Source organism: Psittacula echo (genome assembly GCF_963264785.1).
Source record: "Psittacula echo genome assembly, chromosome: 3".
Taxonomy (NCBI): Eukaryota; Metazoa; Chordata; class Aves; order Psittaciformes; family Psittacidae; genus Psittacula; species Psittacula echo.
The window spans coordinates 33,177,780-33,195,219 of record NC_137736.1 but is presented as its reverse complement, the minus strand read 5'-3'; the positions used below and the strand labels follow the sequence as shown (position 1 = coordinate 33,195,219).

The window sequence follows — 17,440 nt, the reverse complement described above, 5'->3', positions numbered from 1 at the left end:
TCAAAATACGTTCTTGTGAACCAGCATTTTCTGCTGGGGAGCTATACTGCCTCCATGTACTTTTCATTTTTGCAGGGTTATTTTCTGACAACCAGCAGGCTTTCTCACTATGCTCATGCACAGAAAGCCAAGGGTCCATGGTTTTTATGCCTGAGTCACTGCCTGGTGTTACCCTGGACCTGTGTCTCTCATGCAATGGACACTCCTCTAATAAAGTGGATTTTTGTTTGTGTTTAGGCTGCATTAAGCTACAGTAGTAACTAGGAGATAGCAATAGCAATATTTGTATCAGAATAAGGTAGATGTTTCTCTCAATGCGTGGTTACTTCAAGGAAAACCCACAGATAATCCACAATGTGAATTGGTTATATTATCTCTGTGTAACATACAGCTACTTATATATAGTGCTGGTGGTATAACGGCATTCAATAGGAATGCATTTCAAAGCTCCTCCTTAACCAAACAAGACAGAAAGAGATGGTCAGAATCTGCAACAGCTTTGTATACAATTGCAAATGGCAGACTATGAATGGGTCTCAGCACTTGCTCTGACAGATTGACTGAAAACACAACTAGCAGCGCAAAATCTGTTACAGTTTAATGAGATGCTAAATGCTAAACATGCAAAACGACTTCTTCCTGAGTTTAGGTTTCAGTTCTTTCCTTTTTCCTGCACAGATTATCACTGGAAGTAATTCTATGTTCTGGCTTCTTCCAGCACTCAAAGAGCACCTGCACTGGTTCATACAAAAGATTAACATGCAGAACACTGAATAATTCAGAATGCTTTGAGTGGGTAGAAAGCTGAGCACACTGAAAAGAGCTTGTTTTTCTGGAAGAAGTTTGCCTTTTTGTAAAAAACCCATAAGCTTGAACTTTTTTATGATGAAATACAAAATTTCAGACAAAACATTTTTAGATTGGGAAGGAATATACAGGGTCCATGCACCAGATCTGCTCTACTGAGAGGGTTGCCTAGCTAAAGTGCATTTCCTATGGTCATTATCAGCTCTGTCCCTGATGACATATGGTCCAGCACGAATACCAGCAGTCACCGTTTGCTATGACCCAAGCCACTTGGCTGCCAAGCTCAGCCCACAAGTAGAACAGAGACATAAAACATTCAAGCAACAACTATTAAAAGTCAGGATTTTCAAATCCACATTTTTCAGCTTAAGATTTTGCATTTCAATCAAAACAGGATTTTTTTTGATACATAGGTAATTGTTTTTTATTTAAAAATAGAACATTGGATTTAAGACAAATGCCTTTAACAAAACAACATATTGAAATGAAACAATTTAATTTCTGATCCAAAGATTTTTTTTAGAAATTTTGAAGCAGCTGTCATGAAACTTCCCTTGATTTTATTACAGAACTGAAATTGAAAAATATATTGATCTGCAAACTCAAGATGATCAGCTGTACATAAAGTACATTTAAAAAGCAGTACATATTGTAGTAATCAGTGTTATTATTAACCAGTTCTTCTGAACTAAGAAATGTCTTGCAGTTCCAGTCCTTGATCTTGCTGTGGATAACCAAACATTTCTGTCTGATAGGAGTTTTGCTGATTTCCTTGGGACCCAAAGCACAGATTCTTGTTCTTGTATAGTCCCATCATTGTCTGAAGTTAAGGCTGTCATTTATGTCCATTATTTTGCTGAAATATCATATGCTACATTATAAAGGTTACAATTTTATTTCATTATATGAGGAAAAAACCAGAAAAATAACTTATAGCTTAAACTGAGAGAAGTAGTGTTAACCTTTCTTTGTTGCAGGAAGCCATCCAAACGTGCAAAATACAAGTGATGGAGAAGTTTCCTGGAGAAGTACATCCTAAACAAGTGTCATGTTTCTAATTTTCTTTGGGCTGATCAGATAATCAGCACGTCTTTGAGGTCCCACCTATGGGAGAGTAAAAGCAGTTACAGAAGTTGAAGAAATCCTAGAAAAGCAGTCCCACAGAGGTCCTCATGAGATCACCTGCCAAACCCTCACCCCAAAATATTATACCGAAATGAAATCTATCAGCATCAGCTCACTCAAAATCTAAATACAAAGGACAGGATGAACAGCAGAACAAAAGCTTCACATGCAACACACGGGTGGCAGTTCTGGGAATTCATTAACTGGTCTTTTGCTGAAGACTTCTTGTGGACTTTGCAGTCTGTATTCTTTTAAGCAAAACATGATGGACATTTCTCCTTTGGTTCTCTTAAAGAAACTACCCATTAAGCTGTAAGAAAAACTTAACATTTGACATGGCTTTCCAAATACGTTAGAAATTGCAACAATAAGCACACCAGTATTTCATGTATCTGAAGGACCTCTGTCAGCATCCCAGTGTTTTTTCAAGGCAAGCTTTTTTTAAAGTTTCCATGACTGGCATGATTCTACTTCCACCAACAGCAGCTTGTTTTCAAATTGACCCCAGTGGGATCAGTGCAGGACAAATGCTTAGCAGTTTTGAAATCACTATCCTCATTTGCAATCAGTGCAGTGGATTTCCAGTCCTAATTGCTTATTTGCTTTTATGAAATATCATTGCAAGGGAAAAGAAAACGGAAAATTCATTCTCAAATGCATCCAAGAAATGTACATTTTGGATATTTAAGTGTAGTAGTGGGACTTCACATAGATAATTACAAAGTAGCCCTAAGGGATGAAAATTTCTTCCAAAGTTCTAAAAAAGTCTCTTCACATAGCTTCCTAAATGAACCATTACAGGCAAAGGGTTTGCTGTGGCCAGCCCCAGTGTTGGTTTTATCTACCTCCAAGTAGATGTTATCATCTGCTGGTTACTGTTCCTCGCAACTTCCCCACTTGGTCTCAAGGCCTTGGAAGTGAACGGAAATTTAAGATCTTCCCAGTGGAATTTTTTATCAAGCCCAATCAGGTTCCTAACTATTGACCAATCTTCCTGTGGTTTGTTTCTGGAGCATTAATCATGTACAATCTGTATTGCCTTGGTCTTCTTCCAGCATTAAACATCTTAAATAATGCATTTGGTACATATAGATTATTGAATGAGCCATAGAGGAAAATGTTAGATAACAAATGTGGACAACATGTCTCTTGTATTTAATGAGTTCCAGCACCTCAAGGAAAAACATGGGATAAATATAACTATCCTAGAAACATTCCATAAGACAGCTGCCTTCTGCTTTAAATACAACTCTCCCCTTCCCCCATCTCTTTTTATTGCTAGAACATACTGCTGTTTTCTAAATTTACCCTTCTTTAATGTTTATTTCTGCAGAGAAGAGAGGCTCTGGGAAGTAACAGGATTGCCTGTTTGTGCTCAAGAGACCTTTTCCAAGATCTCTCTGCTGCACTTAATTTCTTGCAGTTCAGCTCAAAGGCCCTATTGGTGCTCAACAGAGACATCTCTCATTTGTTTCCAGTACACATCAGAAGTTTCCTTTGCTCTGAGTTACCCTGGAGATTAATATGTGATAAGATTTGCTCCATAAGGCGGAACAGTTATTTAGAATTTCATGATCGTTCAATTACAGGTCTGTTATGCCAGGCTTTCTCACTAGGACAAAGATTTGAGAAGCTCTCTACTCCTGCTCTTCCCCCCCCCCCGAATACCAAGCTTACAAGTAGAATGGAAGGAAAAAACAATCTGAACAAAGCATTATGTTTGTGGAAAACAAGTGTTCTCAGATACTGTGGACTGCCCTTTCAGTATAAAGTATACTGAACTAGATAGCATACTGAGTAACCAGAAAGTTTCAGAGGGGGTCCAAGAGCACCTCACTGAACTCTTGTTTCTGACACTTCCTGAAACAGTTCATTATTTGAATCTCATGTTTAGCAAAATACTGGGTGTGAATATTTCCCAGAACTTGTTGCATTAAAATACTGTATTGCACCCAGATTTGCTAAAGAACAAAGATATTAATCAGGAGGTTCAAGTAATATCAAAAGAGGCAGGGGCTATGGCCATTAGTAGGCAGTACAGCAGAAACTTTTGGTTTGCATGTGATTTTGAACAGGAGAGAGTCAGAGGACTTGCACCAGCTGGATCTAGGCTGCCCTGAGAGCACTGGGGAAAATGTAACCCAAGCATGCCTCTTTTGCTTGAAAAATCTCATCTGCAAGAGTAAGCTAGCCAGCCCGTGCCTTGCCTTGTCATTTCTCTTCACCACAGAAGCAGGAACCAAACAGCAGTTTTGCTCCTGGGCTAGGGACTATGCCCACGATGGTTTGCCCTGCTGTTATTTGCTCTAGAGCAAAAATTGTAGGTTACTTATATTTTATTCTTGCTGTGCTCTTATATTAATTAATGAATAATTTCATGAATTTCAGTCAACTCATGCTGTGTCCTGGCCTATTTTCAGTGGAGCTTTCTTTGAAATAGCATAGCCTCACTGAGGTTTAAGTTCACTGGATATAACTTCACTGAAATGGAGGCTGCTGGCTGCTGCTCAGTGACCTAAAATTCATTTTCTGGTGTTCTCATACAACATATTACAAATACAAAATGCAGAGGAGTAGGACCACAAGAACCATTTCATATTTAGAACCTGATATGCCACAACTGCTAGAGCCTCTGCTTGGCTTTGATTTCAAAATTGTTTCTTCTTCATATTAATTCAGTGCTCTACTAGTCCTGTCAGTCCCAGTCTGAGAAAAAATGGTTTCATTAATCATTACATCCTACACGTTGAACAGGAAAAATGAAAGCTCTAGTGGTTAGCTGCACAGCCTAATGTTACAGGAGCAAGTTCCTAAGGTGGTCCCCTGTACCACTAAGGATGCAGTATTGTCAGTATTTCTTTTACATGACTTTAAGTCTCTTTGTACTGTCAGTCTGGCATCTAGTTAACCATGGCTATTTGGCAGTCACAGGTTTCAAAGCCTGCCTGTTGACTTACCATCCATCACTTTTCATAGGGATTACTATGAAAGGACTATTATAATGGGAAAAGCTTTGCACAGTTTGTCGGTTTGGTTGGTTAAAGAGCTGCCCAGATCTTTCCCCCTCTTCCAGCTCTTCAGCCAGACAAACAGCTAGCAATATATGGATGAATCAGAAGGTAATATGAGTGTGTGTATCAGCTAATTTCAGGGTTGAATCCTTCAGTGATGTCTTGAATATACTTCAGTCTTCAGTCAATGAAAGAAGGACTTCTGCTATTACCAGTATGTTATAGTCATTTCTGCAACCCATATGATATCAGTGATATGAATGATGAACACACACACACACACACACACATCTGGCATTATGAAACAAGGCTCTGATCTTTAGATTAATTTGACAGATGGCAGCTCCTCAGACGCTGATGCTGTGGAAATGTGTGATAAACTGAAGGATTTGCCTACTATTAGCCAGCCAAAAAAAACCCCAAACCTCCAAGCCTAACTACATTAAAACAAATTGCTGAAATTGATGTGGTAGGAGTACTTCCAAAAATGTCTGCGAGCATCACACATTTGCCTGACTGTTGGAACAAAAATCAGGGAGGTACGGCTGCCTGTTTCTGAAGGTTATTTTTCCCCTTGCTCTCAGCTTTTAATTCTCATTCCAAATTCACTTCATTTACAGGAAAACACCCACCCAAAAGTCCTGGATATCCTCAAAATAATTCGGATACACTATCACTTCAAATAGCAAACCAGTTCCATCCTGTCAACTTTTCGTACACTCAGCACATTTCCCTGTCCATCAATAGACATACAGCCTGGAAATTACTTCTCAGTTCTTCATGGGTTAATCCCACTCACATAACTTCATTTCTTCCCTTCTTTCAGACACTTGGGAAAATTACACTATAAACTGAACCTTTCTTTTCTATATCATCAATATTTATTACTCTCTTAATCAAGATATGCTGACCAATGAATACCTAACATGACATACTCTATAGTACGTTTCACCAGTAGAGGTAAAATTATTTGCCATCATTGGTTTATATTTCTATTTATTGACCTTTTAATTTGATTTTGATTGCTTAATTTTTCTTTTCAAACAATCCTCAGAGTAAGAGCAGTTATATTCAGTGCAATAAATGGAGCTGCAATTCATCATTCATTTCCTTCCCAGTATAAAACCACAACCACCACTAAATAATATTTCCAGTTTATAGAGTGTCATTTGGAGTATTTAAGAAGAAAAATAGATCCTTCCCCATTAACAGAGCCATGACTCACTCTGGACTGGAGAGGAGGAGTGCAGCTGTGGTGGCAAGTGCGAGACTCCTGTAGCTCTGCTGAAGTCAGCTGAATTACACCAGGGATGAATGTGGCCCAGTATAAGGGAGCACTCACTCCCTTTTATGAAATGATTTTCTGATCTATCACAGAGACATTTATGGCATATTAAATGAAATAATTATGAAGCTTGTACGGGAGACTGTCCAGTCCTTACAGCTCTTTTTGTTCCAGTGGGACTTGAAAAAATGCTGTTCCTCAGAGATGTCACTCAGGACCTGGCAGAACTGACCCTATGGCCCTTGTTCAGGCTAAATTGTCTGTGGGACTGCCTGAAAACCTGCTAGAGACAAGGTAAGGGATCCTCCCCATTGCACTTGGGTTGTGGGAGTAGCTCTGTGCACCGGGTCAGGGCGTGAAAAATGAGCCCTTGGATGAGACCTTGGTCCTTAATACCTGCTTGGCCTGCAGCTCAGCCCTGGGAGTAGAAGCAAGGATCACTCCTCCCATCGCTGACAGTAACAAAATATGCAATTAAACAGAAGCCTGTAATTCTACTTTCCATTTGACCTTTTCTCGGCTAATGTAATCAGAATGAAGACCTTCCAGCACCCCTGACTGATGCTCCTGGCCTCCTCTTCTAGTGGCTGGTAATTTTTTCCTCAGCTCAATAATTTAGTTCGATATTCATCATTTTTTAAATGTGTCACATACCTTGTTTTTTCTCCCTTCTTCTTCGCTCAGCTATTACTTTTCCCTAAGATTATTTGCCAAATCTTTTGTTCACGTTGTGAATTGATCAGTGCAATTGCTGGGCAACATTTATCTTCCATGAACATTTTGTATTAGTTTCTGATTCAAAGAGTTTGAACGGCCAGTAGCTGACCTAAGCTATTTTCTATTGTCACCTTTTACAGTGACACCCACCAGGTTTTTCAGCTCTGTACCTGGTTGTGTTCAGGTACAGGAAACAAACACTGTGACACCAAGTCTCCGTTAATCTCTGAAATCATTTGAAAATGTAACTTTTTACATACTGAACAGAAAGGATAAAATTTGAAGCTGATGCCTTCAGAGACTCAGGGAGAATGCCTAATGCCTCTGACCTGTGCTGAAATTTTCCACCCAGTTTTCTCTTGGGGGTGGGAGAAACGGGCTGTGCAGCAGGTATAATCATCTCTGCTCAGTCAAAATACTAACTTGATTCACTGTGATTGCCCTGCTTTTCATCTCATCTCCACTTCTATGAGCTTCTTTTAATTTTAGAACTCTCCATTCAGACTTTGCCCACATAAACCTATTTTCTGGTCTTGCTGTTATGGTTAATCTTGATCCCATAAGGTGACAGGGAAGCCAACCACAGAAATACTAGATTTTGCACCAACTTTGCAGTGGTGGAGAGCCAGCGTTTTAGGTCTCCAGTCTCTGTGACTCTTTCCATCAGCAGATGGGCTTCTTGTTCCTTCCCCCACGCTCCTGGGGGGGGACTTGGATTCTTTACTCCTTCTTCTTGACCTCCATAGAAGCACTGCAAGGACATTTGCTCATTTTTTGTGATTATCCAGGGAGAGAGAGGCAATTTGATGGAGTCTACCTCTTTATGACCTCGTTCACTATGGAAAAAAATGAAATTCTCTTCTCTCTAACTTCTCCTCCTGTTTTTTACCCCCTATTTCTCATTAAACAGTCCAGAAGAGTAAATATGGAAAACCTTTGGGAACATTTCCAGCTCCATACAAGGAAAACCAACTGAGAAACACAACTCTTTATATTTAGAAAATGCAGTGGCAGGAAGGCAGGTGGTTTCTGAAGAAATTGTTTGATTCAGCATTAATCAGCAAACAGTTAAATGGCTTGCCATTTGATTTGTCCTACTTGACAAGAAATATTTTATAACAAAAGGGCACCATAATGTTTAGTATGCAGTATATTGGCAAAAGTGGTGATTAAACTTTATTAGAATGCATCTGTAATACTTTTTTGTCAGAAAACTTTTATTAACATGGAAGATTATGAAAGTTTGGGAAATGTTTTACTATGTTTGTATGTAATGCTATAAATATAAATTATGGACTGCAAATTCACAATTTAATGTAATTCATCAAATTTTATCAGCTTCTGCATACACAAGATGGGGCCATCACAGTATGCTGTGAAGTCCTGTTCAAACTGAGAAATGGGTTGTCTTCACAAGCCATTTGTACATTGCTAAATATTCCTCCAACGTATGGAAAACAGTCATAAATAATGTTCACCTCTAGATTATCTCTTTTCAAAAATGTGTATGCAGTTACTGATGCATCTAGAAGCCACCATAACAGACTTACTTATATCAAGTATTATCATAGACTCATAGCATGGTTTTGTTTGGAAGGGATCTTAAAGACCATCTAGTTCCAACCCCCCTGCCACAGGCAGGGACGCCTTCCACGAGACAAGGGTGCTCAAAGCCCCATCCACCCTGGCCTTGAACACTTCCAGGGACAACTGGTTTAACAGAAACAGTTCAACTTTATGCTTTGTGCCTGTGGTGGATTTCTATGTTTTTCCCTAGCCACTGGGTTGCAAGAAACCTCCTAGGCCATCTAAGCTAGTATTTGACATAGAGTGCTGCACCTACATTCATGTTTCATCTTAAATCAGGAGCATTAACTCAATGCGTGTGAACACAGTCTCCTGTTGGTCCTGACTCACAACACTACAGTTCTCATTGTGAAGCTGTCTGAGAGCACTCAATTTGGCTGCCTTTCAGATGACACCAGATAGCTTAATTCACAGCCAGTGCACATCAACCACCAATGAGCACCCAGTCACTGAGAAACAGGTAAGGCTAACTGAAGTTATTGCTTCCCCCTGAAACATGTATAGGGTGGATACAGGGTCCTCAGCAAAAGCTCTTTTGTTTCTCAGAGCAGACCATAATGTGCCATATGTCTTGCGCATGTAAACACAGCCAGTTCCTTATAATCCTATTCATAAGCGTATCAAACACTGTCTCAAACTATTGCTCAGCATTACGGATCCACACTGAACCCATTCTGTACATGCTTTTCAGCTTTGCTTTAATAGCATTTTTTTTGACAGGTAATTAGTGTCAAATATGATAACTACCAGCCACAAATACATCAGTATCATTGCTATTATTGTTACTGTTATTATTTTGATCATTGTTTTAATCATTGACTGAGTACTGCCTAAATTTCATTGTGTGCCAAAAGAACTAGACACACTCTGCTATGATTTATATGCCATGTCATCCCAAGACAGATTTCTGCATTGTACATGTTGAAACAGCTCTTCAAATATAAATGAGTTATCACTGTCTTGAGGAGTGAACTCAGTACCACATCATTGCCATTTCCCAAGAGAAAATTGGCAAAAACCACCATGAAGGTGCTACAAGTATTTTACAAATATATGGCATAAATTAAGATCTATATTGCTGTTATGCTAGAAGCTAAGTGAGCCCAGCACCATCCTTCAGAACAGAGGTAGCTGAGAAGAGAACAAACAGAGGAATAAGCACTGAGCTCTACTTCTTTACCTGTTAGCCATGTGGAAAGGGAGCAAAGCTCTAGAGTGGACTAAGTATTAGCTGCACATTCTCCTTTCCATCATTCACTTCTGAGATACCAAACATTTCTAAGGTCAGTGTAAAGTTCCTGAGTGAATCAACTTCTGCAATGTGGAAGTGTAATTGGAAAATGCAATCAAGAAATGATCCAGAGAAAATCCATATTTATTTACTGTATCTGCACTGGATTTTGTTAGCAAAGGAACCTCAAACCTCACCTTCAACAGTGCCTCCATCTTATATCCACATCTCCTCCAGTCTGGCAACTGGGGAGAACAACAAAAACACTGTAGACCTCCACTTTGGCAAAGGCACTTATATAAAAGCTGTCTAGAATTATTACCTGCGCAGAGCAAAGCAAACATCCACATTATAATGGTTTAATGTATAGTATACACAAGAGGTGAATTCTCAAAAAACAAGCCAGAGTTTCTCTGAATGTCAAGGCTGTTTCTCTTTCACCTCCCACCTTTCCCAAAATTCAATCTAAATCTAAGGCTAATTCTCAGGGCACTTACAAACTGAACATTCAGGAATGCTGAACAGACATTCCACTTATCCAATTGCATCTTCAACTGACTTATAAATGTCTACCTTCACCCAAAATCTGTTTGGATATAGTATAATACACAGTTCGAAAAAGAAAAAGTTCAAGAGATCAGCATTATAATTACCTTTTGTGAAGAACTAATATGTAAATCTGCAGCAGGCACAGTGAACTTTGAAGATACTGGGGGAAGAGAGGCAATTCCTGTAACAAGGATATATACAAGATTATTATTACTGGGTGTCCACCATGGCATGAAACACAAGTTATTCACAAATACAGCTAAATATAACTAAATATTTTGAGCCAAACTCTAACTAACCTGTTGGACTAACATGGTAAGTTTTTTGTAGTGGTGGGGAGCTTGCAGGGGAAACTTCTGTGAGGAGACACCAGAAGCTGCCCCCATGTCTGACAGAGCAAGTTCCAGCTGGCTCCAAGATGGTCCTGCTGCTGGCCAAAGATGAGCCCATCATCAACACTGGTGGCACCTCTGTGATAATGTATTTAAGAACAGGTAAAAAAACCACTGTGCAACAGGAGGTGTGAAAGAGGAGTGAGAAAATGTGAGAGAAACAGACCTGCAGACATCTAAGTCAGTGAAGAGGACGTGTTCCAGGTACCAAAGCAAAGATTCTCCTGCAGCCTATGGAGATCACAGTGAGGCAGGCTGTCACCCTGCAGACCATAGAGGTCCATGATGGAGCAGATAACCACCTGCAGTCTGTGGAGGACCCCATGCCAGAGCAGGGGGACCTGCCCTATGTGAAGCTAAAGCATGTGGAGAGCTCATGCTGAAGCAGGCTCCTGGCAGGAGCTGTGGTCTGCGAAGACAAGCAGGAACACATTTTCTGTCAGGAACTATGACCCTATGGGGGACCCATGGCCAAGCACTCCATTCCTGAAGGACTGTACCATGGAAAGGACCCATGCTGGAGAAGTTCTTGAAGAACTGCAGCCTGTGGGGTAAGGATTCATACTGGAGAAGTTCGTGAAGGACTTCAATCTGTGGGAAGAGCTCATGCTGGAGCATGGAAGGAGTGTGAGGAGGAACAAGCAGCAGAGATGATGTGTTTTGGACTGACCACAGCCCCAAGTCTATGTCCTCCTGCGCTGCTTATGGGGAGGAGGTAAATGAGGTAGGAGGGAAGTTGAGCCTTGGAAGAAGTGGGAGCGGGGGAGGTGTTTTTAGGTTTGTTTTTCTTTCCCACTGTCCTACTTTATTATTAATTGGCAATAAACTGAATTAATCTTCCTGGAGTCTGCTTTGCCTGTGACAGTAATTGGTGAGTTGCCTCCCCCTCCTTATCTTGACTTTTCTATCCCGTTTTATTCCCCTGTCCTGCTGGGAAGGGAGACTGATAGAGCAACTTGTTGAGTACTTGGTGGCCAGCCAAGGTCAACCCAGCACACTAAGGACTATGAAAGGAGCTCATCTAGGACTCACCGGAATGGGTTTGTCCAGGTTTATTTAGTTTTCCTTTAATTTTTTTTTATAACTGTTACATTTTACAATACTACATGCTCCTGAAACCTTTCAACTGTACTTACTTCTTCACAATTTATTTGCCAGAGAGAAAAGGATGTATGCCTGGATTAGAGACTCTGCACAATAATTTTATGTCATTAAGTGTTTGATTAAACGTTTTGATAATAGCGCGGTTATAAAGGCAAGTGGTGGGTAACAATTTGGCAGAGATTTACATTTGCTTTTGAAGACTCTTTGTAGTTAAGGACTAGAATTTATAATGCCGTAGTCATTTATCAGTAAAATCATAGTTCACTAACTGCCTTCTTTAATTTCCTTCTTTTTTTTCTTTTTTTCTTTTTTTTTTTTTTTTTTTTTTTGTGGGGGGAGGGTGTGGGGGTTTTTTTGTTTGTGTTCTTTTTTTGTTTGCGGTGGTGGATTTTTTTTGTTTTTACAGACCAACTACAAAATACTTCCTAAATTTACTACCGTATGGGAATCCAGTAGTCCTTCCTCTGGCCCCAGAAGATATTTTGAAGAATAAAGACATTTAAAAAACAAAGCCAGAACTAAAACTAAACTCAACTGCAATGAACTTCCATATTTTCTCAATAATTTTGAAGGACCATACTCTAGAAAATCTGAAATATTCAGACCAAACACAAGTCCTTCACAAAGTATTATGGAATCTTGTAATTGCTTGACATGTTGTTCAAAATGCCTATACTGAGAAGCAGTTTGACAATATGTGATTCACCAGCTTATACTCACCTGGGCTTTGTTCTGTGTTCCACAGTTCTTCTGGAATATATCCCTGATTTTCACTACCATGCCTTTGCCTGTTTTGCAAATTATCATATTTGTTCTTCTCAGATGAAACTTTTCTAGAAACAAAAAGGCCTGTGATTAAAACTTCATTATGATACAAGAACTCTTGGGTAGGTTACAGAGAAAAAAGTATATGCTTTACTTCAGGAAAAATAGGTGCAAAGTATATCTGGGCCTTCCAAGTAATTAGCTAGTACAAATCTTGTCCCGTACAAGTATTACCTTATTGTGAAATTACATTTAGAAAGTTCCATCATTATCAGAAAGCAGGAAAATAAAGTGAACAATTTTCAAAGACTGAAGACTCCGTTCTAGATCATAGGTTTTGTAGAAAATTAATTCTGATTTCTAATTCTAAATTACAGGATATTCAATGGCTCAGTAATGGAACACCAGCTAGGTCACCTATGACAGCTCGTCATTTTTGGGATTTGAGTCCCCCTCAATTGCCAAAACAAAGCATGTTATCTCACATCACCACAGTTAGCTCCCAAGTGATTCACCTGTACACTCCAAAGTTGATCTTCACCTGCATAGCTGCACAGTGAGAAAAAAAGTGCCTTTTTACTCAAAATTTATATGCTAGAAGAGATGTACTGTTCATCTGTTCTGACCACAGACTTCTCTTCAGAATAGTCCCAGGTCCACCTCTGCTTCAGTTTCTGGTGTGGCAAGCACAAAACGACACATGATTCTGACAACTCGGGGATTTGTAGGAGAAACGGAAAATATTCTTGGTTAGCAATATTTGTGGAAACTGCTGCATTTGCTTTCTTATGTTTAGTAGGAATTTGCAGGCCCATAGATTTTCAGATAAGCATTACTGATGCACATGTGGATCTGATAAGCCAGGTTCATCAGTGGCTTTTTTAGGAGATAAAAGTGTTAGATACCACTAAGAAACCTGTCATGGTTGCTAGAAGACGAGAGCAGTTGTTTAGGAATATCATCTCCACATGCTACGTGATACTGTACTGTCTATTTTATCTGATCCTTAGATCTCAACAAACTCAGTGTAGTAACCAAATCGAAAACAGCTACAAAAAAAAGTGTAGGAGGTACAGAAAGATAGCCAGCCAAGTCAAAACTGAAACGTTGGAAGTAAAAGGATGTTCTTTAGTCTCACCACTTCTTCATTGCCACTACACAGCTTCCAAAATGGGGACAATCATCATTTTACTGCAGGTAAGTTCTCCCTAAGAAAAAAAATAACCACCAACACCTAACCTACAAAATCTGTAAGTTATTGTAAATAATTGCTGTGGTTTCAGTGTCATTATTTACACATGCTAAAACTTTGCAGAACTGTCAACACGGAGTTTCGAAGTCCGAGCTGAGCCATAGAGCCTGGACTCACCCCAGTGCTTTTGCATTTGGTTAAGCATTTGCTTAACTTTCAAAATGTCAGCAACATTTATGAAGTCAGTACAACAACTCATGGTTAAAATTAATGGCAAAATATGAACTTTTCAGGTTGAAAGAAAGCACTGTGCAGACACACATCAGTGAGGTAGGGTTCTGGGAAGGACAAAGACCCAGTCATACTAGTCCCCACTGCGGGGCATATACTTCCCTGCATATTCAATTGATTTTTGCATTAGCAGGGTTAACCCTTCTGCTTTTGGCAGAACCAAGTCAGAACCCCAGCATAAAGGCTTTGTAGGACTTTATTCATAGCAAAACTGTTATGCAAGTTGTACCTGTTTCTGGCCTACCATTCCCTGCCCTATTCATATAACTGCACTTAGTAAAATGGTCAGTTTAGCATTACAAACTAAGAAATCATGTGGAAGTTTACTAGTATGGCATGACATAATTAGCATGATTTCCTCAGGAGAAAATAATGTTTCCCTAATCTCCTTATTTTGTTTTGTATCAATAAAGTGCTCTATAAATGGAAATCTGTCAACACATCTTCATAAAATTTCCCCGCAAAAGGCTGTTAATGAAGCTAGGTATTCCTGCAGTACAAGGCAACATGGTGCATGGTTTTGTAAATTCATTAAGAGACAGTGAGTTAAAGCCCCACAAGCGTAGGCAGAATATGAATTTACAATTGTCCTTAGAAACTTAGAAAAAATAACTCCAAATGACCCCACTGACGTTGCTGTCACAGCCACACTGGCGCCAATAAAGAGGATCTTAATGCTGATAACCATCAGCACATGATTTCTAAGGTTTTCCAACTCAATGCAATAATGTACCAGCAGTGTGCCTGATAACCGCTTGATTAAGCATTGATTCTCATCATCGGAGCAGCCTTGTTTAATGTTTATCAGTCTAATGCTAACAAAAAGAAGAGGGGGAAGGTCTAATTTGCCGGCCAGTCTATCCCAATGAGTTTGCAGCAACGCTTCTGGCTGGAAGGTCGGAGATTCCCCTCCTTCTTCTCCGCGGCCGCTCAGCAGAGCTGCCGGGCCCGCAGTGACCTCCTGTGGCGGCGCCGGCAATCGCCCGGCTAGCTGCAGGCAGCAGCACGGAGCAGGCAGCAGCACGGAGCAGGCAGCAGCAGGGTGCAGACAGCAGCGCGGTGCAGTCAGAACTCACTCGCTGCCCTCCGCCGGGCACCTGGGAACATAGCCGACCTTTAAGAATTTGCTTTATCCATCAGCACCAGTAGAAGTGTGTTTTGTTTGTAATTTCTGTGCTTTCTGAATCGGAGAGGTAGCGTTTGTTTCCAGGATTTTGATTCTTTTCACCCAGAGTTTGCAACCTGCTGCGAGCTGTGGCCCTCGATTTTTTCCCCTAAAGGCAGTCCTTTTCCCTGCATACTTGTCCCCCACTCTTTCCCCTTCTGTGCATACAGGAATGGGCAAGGTCATTCAGCAGGACAGCACCCAAGCGTCCAGGGAGTGCTGGACAGTGGGGCATGGAAAATGGTACATCCCTCTCACCATTCTGTGTCAGCCTGAAAGAGTTCAGTTAAAGGAAAAATTCTCCTGCATCACCCAGCTTACCTGATTTCATTTTGATATGTAGAACCTAAGAAAAGAAAAAAAAAAAAAGTGCTTAAAATTCAGGAAACTAAATTGTGACCTACTGCAGAGCTCCTCTTAGAGCATGCAGTGTGGTCCAGCTATCACAGCAGCATCTCTCCCCTCTTTACAAAATTGTGCAATGTCCCTGTAGAACAGCTTATGCAGAAATCAGAAATTAGGCACACAGCACTGAAGGTTTGCATCAACAAAGAACCTCAGCAGAGGAACTAAACGTCATTGAAAGTTAAAGTACTCCTGAAAAACACATCCCCCTTCTAGTTAATATGAATGGCTGACACTGATTACTTTGGAGCTTGGAAGAGCTGGCCTTGTTCAGCCTTGAGAAGAGAAGGCTCCAGGGAAACCTTTTAGCAGCCTAACCTTGTAGGCCCCTACCTAAAGGGGGGGCTACAAGAAAGCTGGAGAGGGAATTTTACAAGGGCATGAAGTGACAGGACAAGGTGGAATGGCTTTAGACTGAAAGAGGGGATATTTAGATTAGATATTAGGAGGAAATTCTTCACTGTGAGGGTGGTGAGGCACTGGAGCAGTTTGCCCAGAGAAGTTGTGGCTGCCCAGTCCCTGCAAATGTTCAAGGCCAGGTTGGATGGGGCTTTGAGCAACCTGGTCTAGTGAAAGGTGTCCCTGCCCATGACAGGGGGTTGGAACTGAATGATCTTTAACGTCCCTTCCAACCCAAACCATTCTACAATTCTATGATGATTCTATGAAAGTAAAGAGCATCTTAACCAGCTGTGGTTAAGAGCAGGATCTGTCTGTTCACACTTCTGCTTACAGGTCTTTGTACAGAACCAGAGCTGACACAAGTAGGATCTATATATAATTGAAGGTACTTTTTAATGTACAGACCAACTGTGAAGATGTATATAATGTATAGACCACTTACCTTTCTTCTTTACACAGCAGCAGCGTACAACAACCACGATAATAATGATCAGAAGAACAATACCAAGAAATGAAAGCACAATTGCAAGTACAATAACCCATGTGCTTCTGTTGTCTTCACTGTAATAATTTTCTGTTAAATTAAATGGAGAAACATTATACTCTCACAGCCTCAAAATATTCAGCATATTTGCCTTTTCTGTGATCAGCTATTAACTGCTTATTGATTATTTAACAAGGAGTCTGTGTTCTCCAAATGATGGCCTCTGTATTTATGGATGGTGCCCAAGAACTTAAAATGTTTCTAAATGCAAATTCTTTATTGCAATTGCAGCTTTTCTCACTGCTACTTTTTTTCTGAAAAACACAGGGTTGCAATCTTCCAACCTAAACTTTGTTTTGTAGATATGCTGGGCCTCCCAGCATCCTTTGGAGACATTTGGGGTTGGGCAGAGGGGTTAAGGTTCCATTTAGACGTCTATACTGCAGATACTAAGTGTCTTGCCTAGCTGTTCTTGGCAGTGGAGAGAAAATGGGTACTTTGGTCAACTGTGTATATGCCCCTTTCAGTAAGATGAACAGATCTGAAGTGTCTATTTCTCCCCACGTACCACAGCAACAGTCTTAGGTAACTAGTACAGATGGAGATCTCTAGCCCGTAGATATGATTTTCTGAAGAATTCCATCTTGGGATTGTCACATCATCCTGTCCTTCTGTTTTGACCAAGTATTTCAGAAGCATCCCTAATTTGGCTACCTTTTGAAAAGCAGCCCCAAAATAATTTTGACAGTTGTTTGGGAAAAAGCTTCCAATCCCAATTACAGGTGTGAGACACATTCAAACTTGACAAAGCCCATTCTCTCACACTGGGTTTATGTTTGTTATTTCCTCATTAAAGGTCCCAGTTACTGACTGCATAGCCATATTTAGTTGACAGCCTCTGGAAAAAGTACCACAGCAATCTAGGTGA

The 17,440-nt window shown here is 40.3% G+C and overlaps 1 protein-coding gene across 1 annotated transcript in view; it reads right to left on the bottom strand.

Annotated features, from left to right (window-relative positions):
* Positions 1–1,842: 1,842 nt before the first annotated feature.
* The window catches only part of IGSF5 (immunoglobulin superfamily member 5), a gene marked incomplete at both ends in the record, with an annotated part of 28,852 nt that continues 13,254 nt past the window's right edge, over positions 1,843–17,440 (bottom strand). Inside the window, 5 exons of the mRNA XM_080614239.1 lie at positions 1,843–1,911; positions 10,417–10,493; positions 12,529–12,641; positions 15,543–15,567; positions 16,471–16,602. Of these exons, the coding sequence (XP_080470365.1) occupies positions 1,843–1,911; positions 10,417–10,493; positions 12,529–12,641; positions 15,543–15,567; positions 16,471–16,602 (416 nt within the window). The remainder of the gene's footprint in view (positions 1,912–10,416; positions 10,494–12,528; positions 12,642–15,542; positions 15,568–16,470; positions 16,603–17,440) is intronic.